The following is a 20,597-nucleotide window of genomic DNA, read 5'->3' as shown; positions in this document are numbered from 1 at the left end:
AGTTAAAGATCACTATTATCAGTATAATAAGGAGAACCTTGTCAGATGCTGAAGGCGGAGGAAGCTGGAATGGAAAGCGGGTGACGGGAAGTTCACTGCAATTCTTGCTTAGGCCTGCAGAAAAGAAATCCTGCTTTTCCAGCTAGAAACCTAACTGCCTCCTGAAAGTGTTGAATGTTCCCAATATCTTCTCTCCCCCCGCCTAGCAAGAGGTGATAAGCTGGAAGCAGGCGGGATAAGTGTCTGCGTGTCCAGATGAAGACATAATGAAAGCTCTTCTTCTTAAAGCACACTCACTGAACTGCTGTATCTTGTTTGTTTCTTTCTCTTAAATTCAGATCTTTTCTATAGGATCTTTTCATTTGAAAAGGAAATTTCTTGATTAGTTCTTTGTTTTCCACGCCTTTCCTTTGCCGTGCAAACACTTATAGCCATGCCTCGGTACTATAAACCATTTATATTCACTAAACAGCTTAGTTAAGAATTATCCACAAACAGCTACCCAACAGGACAGGAGTGGAGCGGGAAGGCACTGGCTGCTTAATCTTCACCATCCTTACAACTTTGTGCAGTAAATCAAGGATTTGTGTAAATGTGACATTCCTGTAAAAAATTTAAAGATTTCAAAAGTTGATCAACATTTTTCATCTGTTATTGCAAAACATTAACCTAAAATGAATGGAGGTTAAAATATATTGTATATAATCGTGCTGTCTTTAAATTCTTAAAAAAAATACTTTTTACCTACAAATTTTTCTTTTTTTATGGATGACAGTGTTACTTTATATTTTAAGCTATTATTACAAAATAAATTTGATCTTGATTCACAATTTCTATTTCCTACTGTTTGTTCAGAGCAGTTGGAGTCACTCTTGAAATGTATTCTATTTCTATAGTTCATTTTTCCCCTTTTTTTCCAAGTTTTTTTCCTCTAAATATTAATATTATTTCCAACCAAAAATCCATTATTTGGCTTACATTTATTCTGAAGATTTATTCCGTTTTCAAAGTTAAGCTTAAGATAAGTTGGAAAAAAAGTTGTGTATTCACTGTGAAACTTTACATTTGATCAATTCTCAGGTTTAGCTTACATAAAAACATTTATTAAGAGGTTAAATAAATAAAGACTGTTAACATTCTTTGGTTTGGGTGACTGTGTAAGAACCAGCCAACAACAATGTTGCCCTCTAGGAAAAGTTCAGTGTTGCCTACTGAAGGGATGGAGTGGAGGGTGTGTTGGAGGACGGTGAATTCCCTTTTTCTCCTGCTCTCCTGATTCCCTGAGGAGACGAGTTCAGAGCTGATAAGCTGCAGAGCAGAGAGTTTACTTTTAAATCTGCTCGGCGACCTTGGTTTGAAGCAAAGGAAGAGTGAGCTGACATCGTCTCCTCATCTCCCCCCCGTCCTTCTGCCCGACAGAGGCGATATTCTCGGGGGGGGGTCGACAAGAAGGAGTAAGAGGAATAAGAGCCCGAGGGAGGGAAGGAAGAGGAGGACAGAGAGAGTGAGGGGAATGTCATGGGGAGGATTGATGGACAGGCCATGGCTCTGGAGACGTTAAGGTTTTTAACGGGATTCTCCACGCAGCAGGGATCAGTGAAGGTCATAAACTACCGCTAGATAAAACTGAGAAGTCACTGAGGTCTTCAGTTCATCTTCATTCTCAAACGGTTCCTTCCTGTCACTTTTGTGTTAAGTGAGAGCTTCAAAGACATTTCTTTGAAATGTTTGTTTCTAAAACTTCGTCTTTTTTTGTTTTTTTTAATCTTCACTGATTTCGACTGCATTTTTTGGAAACATTACCAAAGATGGATGAATGACGGGGCTCAAAGTAACTTTTCTCCCAAAGTGTTTTATTTCTTCCGTTGAAAGTTATTGGTTGAGTTTTATTTTTCGAACAATCTAAATCTAAAGCGTTGCTGATGTGCTTTTGATGAGACTTCGTCTGCACAATGGAGGTGAACTCGTATTTCCTTTTCTCACCTGAAGCTCTCTTGTGCCTATGTACCTTACAGAGGTGGAGACAGTAAAGCAAAACTGACAGCAGAAAATTACATGACCCTCAACCACATTTATGATCGATACAAGGTGTTAATGGGAGGTTTGGATTTATAGTTCAAAACGCTGCCACAGCCGATTCGACCATTGTTCCCCAACCCTCAGGCCGGTTTAATTAGATTAAATTACTACCTTTAAATGAGTTCACGTTTTTCCATTACCTACGCTATGATCTATGGAGCGCCTAAAGTTGATTACAGAGAGAAAAATCCACAAAGCATGATGGGCAGCTCCCTGCACCCTCTGAACAAAGGAGCGTCCTCAGTCTGAGACTTCGTCAGCTTCAGCAGGGACCAGCGCGGAGGTCATCCCTCCCCCATGGGACAGGGTTTTGCAAGGACTCTCGGTGCCAGGAAAGAGGGGTCCTTTAGGATCAAATGAAGGATCTAACACCTACCTCATATTTCTTTTGTTGAATAATACGCTGTAGCTGAGTTTTATAGGGGGCAGCAGTTCAGAGAGTGGTTTGTAGCTGTCCTCCATGCAAAAGGTCAATTATTCTGTCCCTTACTCGTCAACATGGGTACATATCCTTGTACAGGACATTGATTCTAGTGCTGCCCTCAATGGGCCTATACTGATGCGTACAAAATATATATATAATACAGAAACTACCCATTCAAACAAATCTGAGAGGTAAAAAAAAGGAAAAATAACTTTTGGCTGTCCTTTACGGTGCAACACTTGAAGCAAATGTTGACTTTATAAGCAGAAAGAATTTGCTTTAAAGACTTTGTCTTTTCCTGGCATTTCTGTTCTGTGGCTCCTTGTAGTTTAGTGATGATAAATTCACAAACTTAACTGCAAGTTCATTACAGTGTTCCCTCGTTTATTGCAGAAGTTACGTTCAAAGAATCTGCAAAGTAAGATTACAGATGTTTTAAGGCCCTCACTACACACTTAATCCACTTTTCTCAGACAGGTCTGCACATTTTCCCCCTTTTCTCTCTTGTTCAAACTCAAAGTTCAAACATTTGTAGAAAAAAGTCCAGTATTAGAGAATGAAAACAAATATATTCTACCGATAGAGCATTTTTGTAACTTTGGCAAGCTGAACGCACTCTGTAAAGGTGACGTGGCAAGGAGGAGATTAATTGACGAGGTCTACAGCCAATCAATAAATAAATAAATAAAGCATCAAAAAATGCACTGAAAAAATCAGTGAAACAGCAATACTGCAAAAGGGGAACCACGATGAAATGAGGAAAACCAAAACGCAAAACTAGTTGAATGTCATATATCTATCCATATTCCGAACCCCCTTATACCTTTTGGGGTCATGGGGCTGCTGGAGCCTATACCACCTACTGTTGCACTCAGGCGGAGTACACCTGGACAGGTCACTAGTAAAATAGCGATGGGAAAATGACAGTAAAAATCATTAATGATTAGAAGTTACAAGATTCTCCAGCCCAATGACTATTAACCCTGCTGTCTAACCAAGAATGTCCAGGAATTTTTCAGCACTTTAAGATTTCTTAAAGCAGACTGTATCAGTTTAGGAGACAGTTTGTAAAAGAAAAATCCAAACTCTAAATTATGAAGAGCTCCATGAATGTGGATGAAAAAATATGAAGGAGAAAATGTGTTGAAGACATTCTGAGGTTACTGCATGCCAATGTATGGATCAAACATTTAAATAAAGTGCTTGCATTTCATTTCTGATAAAAAGGGTGTTTTTAACAGGTTCTTGTGGCATAATTAAGAAGTGAAATTCTAATGAACTCCTGCCGCTCTGCAGAGACTATATCCAAGAAAACAACACAGTTTTTTTTATTTTTTTTATTTTAGCAACAACTTCTTAGTTATAATTAAAGATCACTGAGAATGCTTTAAAATAGATCAAAGGATGACTAGAGCGGGACTGTAAATCAAATTATGGTGAGACAAGGGGCAACAGAAGGTGGTCTAAATTCAATTAATAATGTTTCTGTCCAAATAAAATCCGAAGTTTTCTAAATTAAGTTCTAACAGTTGGACCAACACACTAAAATGTGTTTGAAAGTCTGACTTATGCACTAAACTTTTTACTGAACCTGTACTGACTCCTGGTGATTTGTGGAGACATTCAAGAGTTCAGGTTTCCTCCCCTGACTTTGATCTAAAAGAGATAAAACGGTTGATTTGGGAGACAGGAGTTTTTTGTTAATCTCATTTTTAACCAGCTGTGTTGTAGGGCTTTTCTCTATTGTTTTTTTTTTCCTGTTCTGAATCAAAAACCATTTAGTTTCTTTCCTTTGATCCTAATGTTGGTTCCTTCACCTTTTTTCCTCCCGATATTCCATGTAATCGCTGTCTAATAAGAATAAACTTCATGTAAAGGGTTTTTTTCCCCTTTTGTTGTGTCATTGTGACCTTTGTGACCTCTGTTTGTCTGTTAGTTGCTGCTGGGAATTTTTGGCATCTGACCATCTCTCAATCCGTATTGTTTATTTTAATTTTTATAATTCTTTTTAATTTGATTTATACATTTTGGTATTTGTTTTTAGTTTTTCATGTTGCTACATTTTATATTTGTCTATTCATTGACAGCACCATCGTCGATGCATATAAGGAATGTAAAGAGCCATAAAGTCCATATACTGGTCGGTACTAACTAGCTTGAAGCTAAATTGTTTGTCGATACCTTTGGTTTGTGATGCAATGGGCCACTGGAAAAGGACGACCTGTATAGCAGAACAGGACGTACTTTGGTCAATGAAATCAATACCACTTTTGTACTTTTACTCTGCGATCGGACAGTTGAACAATTAAATTGCCGTGATAAGCTATAACTGCATGTTGCATGAAACATAAATGCATACTGACTGGTTTTTTACTCAGTTAACCAGACTGAACTTTTAGATTGGATAGAACATACATACATGCATACAAGTATAAAAAGCAAACACTTACATCTGTCTGTGGAGTTTTTGGAAACATAATATATATAATTACTATCTTAAAAAAGTTATTTTTGACAACTTTAATTGACTTTGATCAATCTGACCACTGGAAATGTAGATGTTTACATAGGACGGCTTGCAGGGGATCATCTGAAAAGCAGGAGATGGAAGCTGAAGCTCCAGTTTGTGCAACTCTTTGACCTAATTTTTATACAAACAAATATAGTTTTATCAATTTAGCAGGAATTCAAAAGAGGTTCAATAGAAACAATCAGACAGAGAGAAACCCCACAACAGCTTTTAACAAGCAAAAGCCACTCCCAGGATGATTTGTGATACGAGTCACTGCAACTCTGTGAGCGTCCTTTTTCTGGACAAAAGCCTTGATCTCCACATATAAAATATGTCTCCTCTTCAAAAAGCTGCCGACTCTACCCTCCAGGACTCGCATTACAAAAGTTATGAGAATCCATAAAATGGCTCTTATAGTTAACAAGCACCGACCCAGCTGGTTTGTCAACAGAAGATTCTAATGAAATTGAAATTGAAAAAAGATGCATTCCACTCAAGCAGCTTTTTCTGCAAATAAAAAAGCAAGAAGGAAGATGGCCGGTGCATATATTGTAGTTTACAAAAACTTTTTTTTTTTTAACAGGAGTGTTGTGGGATGCAGTCAGATGTCTGACAGGCTTGCAGATTTTTTGACCTGCTAGAAAAGCAGTTAATCAGTGATCAACAGCAGCAGCAGCAGCAGCGTGATGGGAGGCAATTAGCAAGAACATGTCAACACACAAAAACAATGAAGTGTAACAACCCGGGGCATGTTTGTGTCAGGAGTTTGGATTATGAGAGTGGAAAGCAGATGTGCATCATCTCTCACATACATGTTGACAACAAAAGCACAGGGACTATTCATTTGTATTCCTGTGTGCTGTTAGACAAACGTACGAACAAAGGCCATAGCTGATGTCTATGTTAAGTTTGTGCAGTAAATTTAAAAAACAAACCAGTCTAACTTTTGATTATTCCCCTGTTTCTGTTTAAATAATCAGTTCAGCTCTAAAAAGGGAGATGTGGAAAGATTACAGGAGAGAACAAGGCTAACAGAAAAGTAGATGAAGGGGGTCATCTACTATAATGTATGCTATTAACAGTGGCTAATGTATGCCACTGGTAATACCTAATCTAACTAATTTAGTCTGTCTCTGTTTTTGTTTCCACAGAAACATTTGCATGAATTTACTTTGTGGCAAAATCAGACATTTTTGAAATTCCAATTCAAATACAAAAATGATATAAAGCTCTTGTTATGGCGTGAGTGTGCTTTAGCGCCACATCAACAGGACAATTCTTTTGCAGTCTAGATGAAATGACCTTGTCCTATTTGGTGATTGGTGACAACTTTTGCCTGAAGTCAAAGCTGATTGGCTGTCAATAAGCTATTAGCACAAAAGACAGCGCTATAGAGTGGAAGAGAGACTAAAGGCTGTAACGAGATAATGAAGACTGGACTGTGACGATTAAGTGCCAACTTTATCAAAGTGGTTTTATTATTAAAGCTAGGAATATTGAATATGTGTGAATATTAAGGTTTTCTTATTTTAAATCTTTAATATAAAATAGAAATGTTGTGGTATATTGACTATGGTTGCATAAAATCCTTCAAAATGAGCTCTATTATACAAACTGATGAGAACATATGCAGGTAGAATATTGACTCTATAATAACAAGCAAACATACACAGGTTTTTTTGTCATCTGCAGGGTTCCAATGTTGTTATCAAAGTATTAAGCAGACAGATTTATACATGCATTTAAAAAGTAGTGTGTTTACTTAATGTATGCAACACCTTCATGTTCATCCTTCAAAGGTAGGGTTCTGATTAATGCACTTAAAGGTTTTGACTTTTTAAACATACACCCATTAATTTGAAAAATAGAATAGCTACTTTAAAGACCCATGGCGATGAAAATTGTGTTTGTGTTTTGTGTCATTTTTTTCTCCTGATAGGCACTTATATTCAGAAAATTAAGCTCAAAATTGAATTTCTGACTATTTCTTCATTCAAATTGTTGTGAATCAGGAGCAGGTACAATAAATAATGTTTGAGGAAGAGCTTATTTGTTACATAGAAAATATGCTGGGCGGGCAGCAAGCCCCCTGCCTTACTCCATTCGGATGTATCCACTTGTAGATGACTAGATCCTTATTTTCCTCTTCCAAACTGGCATCTGGCACAAAAATGTACAGCTTCATAGCTCCAATATTACTCGCTATTTTCATAGTACTCATAATGTCTGGTTGGGGTTGTGAGGGGTTGTAAGTTAGCGGGGGAGTGCATAAACAAATCAAATATGACAAATTTTTCATTAATTTTGTTGTTTCATTCAGACACAACAACACAGGTTATTTGTTTTTGGCTAAAACCACATAATCAAAAATAAAACACCACTGGGAAAACTTTTTGAATAGTAAAGTGGGACTTTTGAAATATAGTTTTGGCATTTATAGTGTTAAAAAACAATTGTAGCTATGCCAAGTGTTAAGGCTAACTTTAAATTTCTTGGCAAGCAGAAGCAATTGTATTCACTAACTTAGACAATGCTATTATGTAGTAGATTTTCTAGTAAACCAAGAAAATAAAATCATGAAAACTGCGTCTGACAACCGTTTTGTTCCCTAAAAAAATACAATCTATACCAATAAAACAACCGAATCGTGTTGAAGATTTGGCAGATCTGCATTTAGCCTTTCCCTATTTTTGGTGTTCAAAGCGCTTATACAAGTCAAACTGATAGATTTACAGAATGTTGTAAATAATTTATGTACATGCTGTTTCTCTACTCCCTTTTGAAAAGGTCATGCTGGAGCTTTAGTGCATGGTCATAATAATTTATCCTCAAGCACTTTACACATACCCTGTCTTTCACACTCACATGCACACACATGTATCCTTGAATGGTCATCTTCTTAAGGACATTCATTTAACTGTAAAAAATTTACCTGCTAGGGTCCACCATTCATATTCCTGCCTTAATGTATTTTTAATTAAATGAGGCCAAACTGTTCTCTGAGCTCTAAATTGTTCTAACTCGTCTGGTCTAACATAATTTTTTTTTTTGAAAGGCAAGTTAAGAAGGCAGCGCAAAAATCTGTGCACAAACATGCACAATGAGACCAGTGTGATCAATGTATGTGTAACTGACAAACAGAAGTCACTGTGAAGCTGAGCAGCCTCAAGGATACACAATCTATAGCGTCACCAAAACACACAGACACACATGCGCACAAGCATGTGGCGCAGTGGCAGGTTGCTTCAGGCCTTGGGCTACATCCAGAAATAAAGACAATATAATAAATGGGAGAAAAAAACTGTGTCTCTTTGTCACCTCAAGGCTGCCAAGCACAAAAGTAATCTGCATAAAACTGACAGAGCAGGGTCATGTTTGTCTAATAATATGCATTTTGTGTGTATGTGTGTGTGGTGTGTGCATTTGTTTATTTCATAGAAACACTCTTTGGCTCAAACAATTAATAACAGTTACCATCAGTAGAGCTGCAGTCTAATGAGGGAAAAGGGCCCGTCGGTGTGCGGGCAGATGCACAAATTGCACCCAAAAGGAAATATTTTCTCATTTAAATATGCAAATGTGAGTTTATTTAATATAATGAGACAAAATAGAACCCTGTACCGTAAAGATGCCTTCAGTTATTGCAGTTTTATTCCACCAGCCTGAGTTTACCAATATTTTTTGATTAAAGGTTAACTGATAATGAAATAAATTATGTGCCGTTTGTTTCTCTTTTAAATAGTGTAAACAGTTGCTGATTAGAGATTATTAATCAATAATATACAATTTTCTTTTTAAACAGTAATCTATAAACTGTGAATAATATTTATCTTGATCCTGCATGTTCTGCCTCTCACTCAAAGACCATTTAGGTGTCTAAACATCTTGAATTTGTGATCATTTTGCAAATGTTTTGTATAATTGGATATTTGGATGTCTCTGATGCAGGCATTAAGTTTCTCTATATGGTCATCCTGGTCAGTTTTAACGGATAAATACAACTGTGTATCATCCACATAACACAGCATAAAATTAATGCTGTGTTTCTGATAATGTTTTCTAAGTGCAGCATGTAAAGCATAAACAGGACGGATCCTAGACCTGAACCTATCTGCTGGACTATTTAAACATGTAGTTGTAGGGTTAGATAAGATAATTCTTCTATAAGAGTTCTGGTACATCGCCTGTTGTTCCTGGGGAGGATCCCTCCTTCACCCCACAAATTTTTTTCCTTTTTCCCCTGGAACCAGTTTTTTTAGGAGTTTTTCCTTACCGAGAAGAAGGATCTAAGGGCGGGGTTGTCCAGTTTAGCCTAGTCTGTTTAGTTTCATTAGCAATTACCTATTGGATGTTACAACTGATTTCATGTTCTTATACGAGAGGAGTATTGTTTTAAGTTTGGGCTGTATAAATGACATTGAATTGTATTGAATTGAGTAATTATTTGTAAAATACAAAATGTTGATGATATGCTAACAACAGTGAGTTTTTAAGGTTTGGAAAAACCAGCATTGATGCCGTCTTTAAGACAAACGGTCTGATTGAAAAAAGCAAACAGGAAGAAACTGTTAAAGTGAAAGTGATTCATTTTGTCACCTTTTCTCTGCAAAGGTTTTCGTGTTTCAGAAAGAAACTCATAGGTTTTAAATGAGAAGGAAGAAGAGGTTAAATGTCTGCTTGGAAGTTATTGGGACTTTCTTGCTTTTATTGCTCCAAAGAAAATCATTTCTGACAGTTTCTGAGGCTTTGAAGATCAGAAATGAATGAAAAGTTGATCTTAACATATTAGAGTTGTGTGAAGTTTGACATTAAAGACAGTTTGGTTTCTTTAATATGTGGTTATCTTAGGCATTCATGCATGTCTAATATATAATCTACAGTACATTTAAGAGCCGCAGACCAGCAATCTCATCAATGCACAAACTTCAACCATTTAAATACATTTTGTACTCAAAGAAAAAGAGCTTTAGAAAAACTTATGTAAGACTTTTCCTTGTCTGACTTTCGGGTTTAAATCCATACACTTGCTGTTTTATCAGATTTCTTTATTGGATGCACTTGTTTTTTTATGGATCTAATCACTGCACAGTTTATATCAATGTATGCCCACAGAGTTCATATAAGTGTATGAAACCACTTCATTTACTAAAGCCGTGGCCTCTGTGGATAAGAGGGCAAACAAGAACATCAGGGAATATTTACATTTGTTCAAAGTCAAGGATAAAACAGACAGAGTAAATTTGCTGTTGTGTGCAGTGACGGATGGGATGCCTGAGAGTAAAGCACCTCTGTATGTTTGAGTGTGAAGCTTTGTGTGTCAAAGGCAGCAGATGAGGATTTTGGAGGAATTTGAGGGTCTGGAAGAAGCTGAGAGGAGGGTTAATTCCCATGAGACTCATGACTGTCATCTTAGAAAGCGAAACTGATGTGACTTTACTTGCTGAATGGCTTTAGGAAGTTTCAAAGTAAGTATTTGTGGCCAAACAATGTGTCATTCCAATGGATCCAAATCAGAATCAAAGCAGGTGGACACAACACAGGCCGTCTCAATCACCCGCTCAGTTTACAGCACGCTCAACGCCGTAGCGACCAAATCATGCCGTCTTCCTCCCCAGCCACAAAACCAGAGCCGACATGAGCTCTGCAGTCTGCTTTAACGTAAACACAGCTTCCTGTTCCAGACTAGAGGAGCTCCAGGTGAGCAAACACAACAAATTTCTACAAATAAACAACCCAAATTACGTTTAGATTGATTAATTAGCCAGATCTGACCAAACTGTCAAGTCACTCTCAGCACAGTCCAGATGTGTGGACTGAGCTCTTTAGGCTCTTGGTTAAACATTTGTTTTGGGGGAGGAAGTGTCCTCTGCTGCATCTGGTTGTTGTTTTATCCTGTCAAACAGATCAGATCTGCAAGACATCAGCGCATTTCTGACTGACATCATGTTGACCGGCAGACCTGATTAAAACGCTTATATTTCTTTGCTTTGCTGAACTCCCCCCAGATCAGAATTTGGGGGGTTAATTACAGACTGAAAGATCAGTACCCTTCTTTAACTTTCAACACCTTTCTGTTTTTTTTTTAATGTGTTGTCTCTGTAGTGCTTTAGGTTGTTTAAAATCTGTTAGTGATTTTATTTTACTTTAAATGTCTCTGTCAAGTTGGCACAACATGAAAGGAATTTTGTGTTTTATTCCCTTTTAGCCTATGATCAATTTGAAAAATGTCAGAACTGCTTGTTTTCTTCCTTTTTACCCTGAGTATTTCTTTTTTTAATCAAATATTCGTCCTCGCTTCGGTTGCTGAATAAATGAACAACGCCTGTTTCAAAGCACTTTATCCTCGTCCCATTCGTTAAACAGTATGGTCAGGTCCGGTATGGTCTGGACCAGCATTTTGAGCATTTCCATTATAAAATTGACCAATTAAGCCGGACCAAATAGTATCTTTTTTGGGCCCCTGTTAGGGCCCCTGTTAGGGCTCAAAAAAGATGGGCCCCTGGTTAGGGCGGAGCTACTGTTGAAATCCGCTGATTGGCTGAAGGCCATTACAACAGATAAAAGTGCCAAGAAAGCGAATGTGTTCCTCTTTCCAGTCTCCCCTCAAACAACATAAAGTGCTTTGAAATACCAAAAGCCAAGCAGAAAAAAATGAATTGCTGGATGAGTTCCATTGTTGTTGTTAGCTTAACCCCGAATGCATCGTGACGGTCCAACCTTGAGTGGAAATGTTCACCTGAATTGCCTGGACCATTCTAGACCGCCCGGACCGTATCACTCAGTAGAAATGAGGCTTTATGCTACATACACACCTGACATGTGACACACATTCAAGAACACACTTAATGCTGTTTTTTGAATGCACATTTAGCTCATGGTGTTCACACTTGACAAGCAGGGCTTCTTCCCTCTTTTTCTTTTTCAACTGTTTAGTAAGCGCATGTCCGCCACCTGCAATTAGAAAAGGCTTGGTGCAAAATGTCAAAGCATTGTAAATATCATGAATCTTGCACCAGGCTTTTTCTTTCACAGCTCTTTTTTAATATATGAAAGACTTGGTGCCATTTAATTCTGGGCGAGCAAAAATCAAAATTAATAGTTTCTCCTCCATGATCAATTTTCAAACGGTTGGCACCTCCATGAATGCAAATGGACGCATCCATACATCACTACCAAATCAGCGTTTCTGATTGGTCAATGTTTGACCTGGTTTTACTTTCAAAGAGCATTCAATGGCTGCGCGATTTGTACATCGAGCACCAAACGGTCATAAAACTTGCGTAGCTAAGCGTGAACACAAGAGTTTTTAACATGGAAGCCCAAAATGTGCATATATGCACGTTTTCACATTTCGTTTATATAGACTTTCATAAAAAGTGGTGGCTTGAACGAGTGTGGCTGAAGGCATTGTGAACGTGGCTTCACAGACCTAATTAGACACTTGACAATACAAATTGTACTTGTTAATACAAATTGGCGATGGCGATGGATCAGGCGGTTGAGCAGGTTGGCCAATCGAAGGATCTGTGGTTCGATCACCTCTCCCCCCAGTCAACTGTTGTGTCCTTGGGCAAGACACTTCACCCTCCCTGCCTCCAGCATTGAATGTCCCAGTGATGGTCATAGGTGTGTACTGCTGCCACGCCTCTGTTAGTCTGACCCAGGGCAGCTGTGGCTACATCAGTGGTTTACAATGACCAAGTATGAATGAAGAGTGACTGAATAATGGACACAATGTAAGCGCTTTGAGCATCTGAAAAAGCGCAGATACATCCAATCCATTATTATTATTATGGCGGCTGGGTAGCTTGGTTGGTAGGGTGAGGGATTGACACGCAGGAAACCAGTATTCGTTTCCTGGGGGAGAATGAACAAGCAAGCTATTGAATTGGTGAGCAGTTAACACCACCCAGTGAGGGCCCTTGGGCAAGTCCCTTAATGCTGCTGCCTACCAGCATGAATGTGCATGAATGATCCCGGTGATGGTCAGAGGGACCGTAGGCGCGAACTGGCAGCCACGCCTCTACCATCACCAAGTATGAATGAAGAGTGAATGAATAATGAACACAGTGTAAGCGCTTTGAGCTTCTGGAAAAGCGCAGATAAATCCAATCCATTATTATCAATACAGGTCACAACTTAAGTGGGAAAGATCAGTGGCAAAGCAAAACACAGGCTCCATAATGCCCTGGCCTTCCGGGTAGGACATGATGGCGCCCAGCAGATGGTCCACACCAGAGTTCAGATGAGCTTTCGCATTTGCCCGAATGAAACAGACGTGAAAACAGTCTGATCTGCACTAAACATAACCAGTATGAATGAGCCCAACAAAGTAAACGTGTAAAAATAAGTGGACGTATTGGATGTTTTAACAATGACAGTGCATTTCGCGAAGGGGGGTCTAATGGCAGGGATGCCAGTTTAGTTTAGTCTGTTTAGTTAAAGTTTTAGTATTATCCTATTGAATTCTATGTATTTATGATCCTTTTTGATTGTATGTGTACCTTACACTTACCGGCACGAAGCCCACTGAGACGACTGTTGTTGTGACTTTGGGCTATACAAATAAATTAAATTGAATTAAATTGAATTTCTAATTTTTCAGTTATTTGGTATAAAGCAAAAAATAAAATAAAAATGAAACTTTTAGAAAATGAAAAAGTTTTATTTAAGAAAGAAAAAGACTAATAAACTGAGAGGAAGACCTCACTGTGAGACAGCTTAAAAGTTAACCACACTGGCAAACTCTTCAACCACAACAATGAATGATTAGATCCAAGAGTAATACATCATGTACAGCAAACAGAGGACACCACTGAAGGACAGACTTGACTTGAACAATGTCAAAGCTCTTCTTTAACGAGAGGCTAACCTAATAATCTCCACACAGGTGACAGATGAGGAAAGTGTTTTGGGAGGAACTGACAAAACTTATTTTCTCTTGAAGGCTGAGTGACCTTCACTGATACAAATGAGAAAGTGCAGCGCTGCAGGAGCGTACATACTGAGGGAAACACCTATTGCACTTTTCTAAAATACATTTAACCAACTGAATAATCTGATTCAGTCAAGGCCTTCTGGAGAACCATCACTCCAGAGGAAGATGTGTATTTTTTGTTAACTGTGAAGGTAACATTTGTGCGTGAAGTCTTTTGGGGGGAGTTTGCTCTCACCTAAAAACCCCAAACACTGTCACTTCTGTTTGTCCTTGAACAACCTGCCAGCGACACACACCGGCTGGGCCCTTCTCTCCACACACACACACACACACACGCACACACACACACACACACACACACACACACACACACACACACACACACACACACACACACACACACACACACTTGGCAGCCTTGTGCAGAGAGGTTGTAAAGAATGAATGAAAGAGTGGAAAGTAGCCGTTGACGGTTGAGGTCAATTTAAACTCTACTGGAAACAAGCCAACACAGGCGCATGCAGCCCAATGAATGAATGCCACTCAGGGCTTAAAAGGAAAACATAATCTTCCATACACTTTAGATGGAAATCATTTTCGAACTTGAAAGAAAAATTCAAATTCAAGGATCACATAGCTGTTTATGTGTTTTTTTGTTTTTGTCTAAGTTTCAATTTTAAGATTTTAACCTTACCCATTGAATGAAAGTATGTAAACTTTTGGTCAAAATTTAAAAAAGTTGTTCTAAAGCATTTGCAATAATAAAGTTTGACCTTATAAGGATCAAGGCATGACCAGATTCCTCAAAAAACAAACCAAATTAAAAACAAACTTTACACCACTGTTCTTAATCTAACATCAAGTTAGATAAATGCTTCAAACAAACCGGAATTAAAAACCTTGAGTGTATTTACAATAATCTGATTTCGTTTTTACATTTATTTTAAAATCCCAAATGCATAAATTGTCATAAATACGAGTGAGAGACATCAGTCAAAAGAGTGCGCATTTGATTGCGTCTTTACGCACGCATGTATCATGGGCACTTTGCTTACCTCGGAGATTTTGGATCTTCACAGCCACCTCCACGGGCTCCCGCACATTGCGCGCCAGGTACAGTCGCCCTGAGTCCCGTTCGATCTGAACAGGTGACTCCGTCTCGGATATCACTTCAAACCACCGTTGATCGAACCTTTGGTCCGGCACCGTGAACAGCAGGTCACCCACTCGGAGGTGATCTGGAACGGTCACTGTATAGGTCACATCCTCGTGCAGGGCGCGAGGTCTCCGGTGCGCTCGGCTGGCGCGACGCACGGTGATGCGCAGGAACACCGGCTCACCGATCAGAGCAACATCCCCGCCGTCCTTCACGCATAGACGCAGAGTTGTCTGGCTCACACCCAGCAGGGATCCAACAAGCCATACCTGTCCGGTTTGCGGAACCACGTGGAGCAAGTTGGATTCGGGGCATGCGTAAAAAGTTACACGTCCGTTCTTTTCTGCGTCGCCGTCCTTCGCGTCAAAGCGAGCCACCTCGGTTCCAAGAGGCGTCAACTCGTCCACTTCAACCGTCTTGTTCCCGCCGGTGAACCGGGGAATGTTATCGTTCCTGTCGGACACCTCAATCTGAATAACGGCGGCTCTCTTCTGACACCACGGCAAGTGGTCCACCACCAGTTCGTAAATAGCTATAAACTCTCTGTCAAGAGTTTTGGCCGACACCAAACCAAGGTGCCCCCACTTTTCCCGGTGCCCATGATGATGAACGAGTCTAAAATCAGACGCATAGTCACCTTTCAGACCGGTGTTGAGATCCGCAGCGGACCAGTAGCAGGCGCCTACGAGCGGAATCACGACCCCATCCACCGGCGTCCCAGTCGGAGAGTTCTCAGGTATGTGTCCGAAGTATCGCACAGGATGGCCGTGATGCGCGGAGACGCGCACCGGTGACACTGGAAGCAGCAGCAGTGGGATCAGGTGGAGAGCACGCAGGAGAGCCGGTCCTGTTGCAGCTTTAGTCATGTTTCCATCAATCCCGTTCCACTCGCAGGAGGCAGCAAAGTGTCCAGGAGCGGCTCTCCTGTTTCAAGATGGTCAGCAAAAAAGACTAAAAACAAGCTAAACAGACTGTTTCTTTCAAGAAGAGGAAATACGTTTTCTAAATATTCATCTTAAACGTTCATAATGCTCTAATTCATTCCCTTAAGCACGACTTGAGAGTGAGATTAAAGTCCCTCCACAGTGCAGAAGAAAACAGCATCAGTGATGCTGACACTTCCCTCCGCGTAATACTTCTGTCTAAGGACTTTTACGCACGGATCTAAGTCTTTTCTTCCACTGACTGAGCTCATCCAAAATGAGTGCGCAGCACGAAGCAGCAGTTGCAGTGAATACTTTTCTCTGCAAATATTTCATTTACTTTAAAGTCCAATGTTCTCCAGCACTGAAGATGCTGATGATGCACGAGACTGTTCCACAGAGTCCAGAGCGACTCCACCAGAGAATGCATCAGACTAACGGTCACAGAGACACCAAACTCGCTCCATGTGGCTCCGTCGCGCCGCCCACTGTCCCCAGCTGGAAGAAACCAATCACTGAGAGGGAGAGAGCTGACTGACAGGCTGTGAGGTCCGCCCACTGGATGTCAGCCTCCAATGCAAGAGAGATGGGGTTCAAACAGAAAATTATGAGCCGTTTATTGTCTCTCTCTGAAAGAGTTCCCAGCTCTCATTCTGGCAATGAATAGTACGCTTTATTCTGCTGTTATTAAACATGCTATTAGTAATTTATTATTGTATTTTTTTTTCCCGAAAGTTAATACTGATTTGTAAGTCTGGAGCTTCACCTGTCAATGCTGCTTCATCAGGCTTCAACATTAGTGTCTTGATGCAACAGTGACAGAAAATAATGAATGAATTGGATTCTTAGGACTTTGTGCAACACAGACTCGCAGGTTTTTAATGTACTTTTCAGCAAATACGCATTTTCTTAACACTTATCATTATAAAAGTATTTAAGTATTGGATGACTGCTATGAGAGGTGAGTGTGTTTTGGGGTGGAGCCTAAAATTTACGGATATTTTGTAAAAATTAAACCCTCTAACAGTTTTGGGGGTTTAAACAGCTGGGTTTTATAAAGGGGGTGCACAGTGTCACAGTGGTTACTCGCCTTACATCGAGAAGGCCCTGGTTTGAATCCCGGCTGGGACTTTTCTGTGTGGAGTTTGCATGTTCTCCTTGTGCTTATTGGTTTCTTTGAGCACTCTTGGTTTCTTCTACAGTCCAAAACATTCTTTAGGATAATTGGTATTTCCAGATTGACCCAATAGATAGGAATGTGGGTGTGAGTCTGTGGCCCTGCAACAGACTGGCGACTTGTTCCGGAGGGGTACCCCGCCTTTGCTCAACAGTAACTGGTTTGCCGCCAGCAACCGAGTGACATTAGAGTTAAAGCAGGTTCTAAAGATAGATGGATGAGTTTTATGAATTGTAACCTGATCATCTTGCAGTTATTAGAACTAATTTTTGTTTAGTCTTTTTTTGATAAATTACAGCCTTGTTTCCACTAAGCGGTCTGCTCTGGTCTAGTTTAGAATGGTCCGGGGAATTTAGGTGAGTGTTTCCACCAAAGTTGGACCGTCATGGTACATGCAGGGGGAAGCTAACAACAACAACAATGGAGGTCATCCAACAGCTCCTTTTTTCAGCTTGACTTTTAGTACTTCGTATATACAAAGCATTTAGTGTTGTTTGAGAGAAGATTGTAGGCGGCGAAGAGGAATACAGTCGCCTTCTTTTGTCGTAATAACCTTCAGCCAACAGGTTTAAACAGAAGCTCCGCCCTAACCGATCCATTGGATTTTTCTATGGACCTACAACCAACGAAGGTCCAGAAATGGTTTGATTTTGTCAAGCTTCATGGGTCCATTTTATAATGGAAACACTCAAAATACTGGACTAGTCTAGACTGTACCGTGCCGTACTGCTCAGTGGAAATGAGCCTGTAATGATATTGGACACATGTTTATCTTGTATTAGGTCCACTTGTGGTACAAATTGTGTTTTGTATGATAACACAATTGTATGATTTGTGGGTTTGGGAAAGAACAAATGGCATTGCAAACTTATCAGCTACTTCTGGTCACATTTAACACATTTTTAAAATAAAGGAAGTTTGAATGTTATGTTCAATAAAGTGTATTTATTGATGATAATCTGTGTTCTTGTCACGCACCAATTCTTCTTTTCAGCTTTGAAGTTTTTGATTGTTCGAGTTTGATCCAGTCCAGATAAAGGGCTTTCTCTAAAATGTGCCTGTACCTAGTTTACGGTTTTCTGGCTGCAGTGAAGGCAGCAGCTCTGTAATTTAACAACAGGGGTCTTTTCAATAGCAGGGCAAATTGTTGAGATCAATATCTTCCTTTTTCTCTTGGAGCTTCAAGGATTGAAACTGATGTAAGATCTCATTTTTCACAGACATTTTCCTCTCTGCAAGAGATCAAATCAAGGCTGTGTGTGTGTGTGTGTCATTCAGGAAATCCCTCTGAAGTTTAAAAAAAAATACAGAGAAATTGTATGTTTTTTCCCCCCTTTTTGATTATAAAAGCAAATTGAAAACTGTCTCAAGTCTTTGATCAGAGGAGAGGAAGTGAGTCAAAAAAAAGTGGTGGGAAGCCGGCAAAAAAAGATTTGTTTTTTCAAGAAAACTACAAAACTCCTGTGTTCCAGTGTTTGCAGGCTATTGACTTTGCATCAGGTTCTTCAATTTGAGAGTATTAAATCTGAGATTAAGACCCAAATGGAGGAAACCCAATAAATACAGTAGTTATATTTACATTCAAGGTGCAAATTTCCCATAATCTGTTTTTATTTTGCATCAACAGGACTATGCTTTGAGGTTCAGTTTTGGAGTTTGTTCAGTGTTTATCATTTTGAAGATTATTTATTTTTCAAACTTTATTGACCATAATTGAACAAGGAACAATTTAGAATATTTAAACTGTACTTCAAGAAAATTTTGATTTAAAATTACGTCAAAAGTAAGGCAAAGAAAAGCTAAAATCGTATGGATGTTAGGAAATGACTAAATGATGCTACGTTCCCATCAGACATTAAAAGCACGTTCTTGAACATGTTGAAATGTTGAAGCGGTGCATATCTGGCGAATCTTGTCCAGGCTTTTTCTTTCACACCTCTATTCCGATATGTGAAAGACTTAGTGTTGTATAATTCCAGCCAAGCACAAACAGCAATTATCAATTTCTTCTTCATGATCAATTTTCAAACTGTTGGCACTTTAGTGAATTGAAAGAGACGCCATCCATATGTCACTACCAAATTTGAGTCCCTGATTGGTCAAAGTTCAACTCGGTTTAACATTCAACATCCGTTCAATGAAAGTATCTTTTATATGTAGAGCACAAACACAGTAGTAAATCTTGCATAGCAACATGCATTTGTATTTCATTTGGAGGTGGACGCTTGAGCGCATGTTGCAGAGGTCCGTGTGAACGTAGCTTTTGAGAGTTTTGGTTTCTCTGGGGTTGGTGATCGGGAAAAACTCTTCTAAGCTGGTTCCTTAGCTGTTTTTTGGCACACCCGATGAGATCAGGCTCCTTCCTTCATTTCTGTTGATGCTCCTCCGCTCAGTCCCTTCAATCAGCTCTCTTCCACCTGAGTTAATGCAGCTCAGCTTCATTTCACGATTCTTCCCTTAAAGACATTTTGGGTACGACTCTGTCCACAAAGCCACAAGACTTCACATGACATTTCTGCTATGCTTTCAGCTTCAAGTTGCTGCGGCACGTGCATCTGTTGTCCTCAGCTTCAGGCCTTGGTCTGCTCCTGCTGATTTGTCTAAGTATACCTTCACATGCGTTCAGGCGACATGTTGGCTGCAGCTTCCAATCAATCGGTCATGCTTCCCAAAGCTTTCCATCAGGAGAGCTTCAGAGCTGGAAAAAGCTGTCACCACCATCACTGCACAGTCCAGGATAGGATGGAGGCAAATTTCATCAAAACAAAAGACATTTGATATGCAGTTGACCTCAGCAGGGTGTTTGTGCACTGGTAAAATAAAATAAAAAGCCCCTGCACAATGGCAAAAAATGTTTTACAAATCCAAAACTGTTACTTATGTCATTCCAATAAAAAACTTTATCATGTTTAGATTTTAAAAGTGTTTAACCTTAACTTATTACAATTTATGAATTTGTATTTTCTTCTAAAACACAGAGAACATGCTTGAACCGTCTTTAAGAAGCACCAGAGTTGGATTCACTGTTGTTTGCTTGTAGAATTGAGTGTGCCAGAAAAAGTAATGTCCATTTTTTATAAAATGTGGTTTCATCTCCTCTTGCTTTGACTTTTTAAAAAAAAAAAAAAAATATGGTGTAAATAATAAATCCTGCAAAAAATACAAGTGTCAAATATCTCAGTAACAATAAACAACAATCTTAAACCTTTTAGGGTAGCACTGAAGTTTTTACTAGTGCAAAGTCTTTTTTTTTTTTGGTCTGGATTTTATTTTTGTGCATATTGAGAGATAGAAATAGTGATAATATCATGCATCTTTTGCCCATTTAAATCTAATCAGAATAGCTCACAAATCTAAATTCTTTAGTGGATATTTCCAAAATCATCCA

General features: G+C 39.2%; 1 protein-coding gene across 1 annotated transcript in view; it reads right to left on the bottom strand.

Annotated features, from left to right (window-relative positions):
• Positions 1 to 16,460, bottom strand: part of si:dkey-22o22.2 (neural-cadherin) — a 130,131-nt gene extending 113,671 nt beyond the window's left edge. The window contains exon 1 of the mRNA XM_011485705.4: positions 15,009 to 16,460. Within this exon, the coding sequence (XP_011484007.1) occupies positions 15,009 to 15,975 (967 nt within the window). The 5' untranslated portion in view covers positions 15,976 to 16,460. The remainder of the gene's footprint in view (positions 1 to 15,008) is intronic.
• Positions 16,461 to 20,597: the final 4,137 nt, after the last annotated feature.

This window comes from Oryzias latipes, chromosome 16, assembly GCF_053564925.1.
Source record: "Oryzias latipes strain Hd-rR chromosome 16, Olatipes_Hd-rR_3.1".
NCBI lineage: Eukaryota > Metazoa > Chordata > Actinopteri > Beloniformes > Adrianichthyidae > Oryzias > Oryzias latipes.
This window is presented reverse-complemented; position numbering and strand designations above follow the sequence as displayed.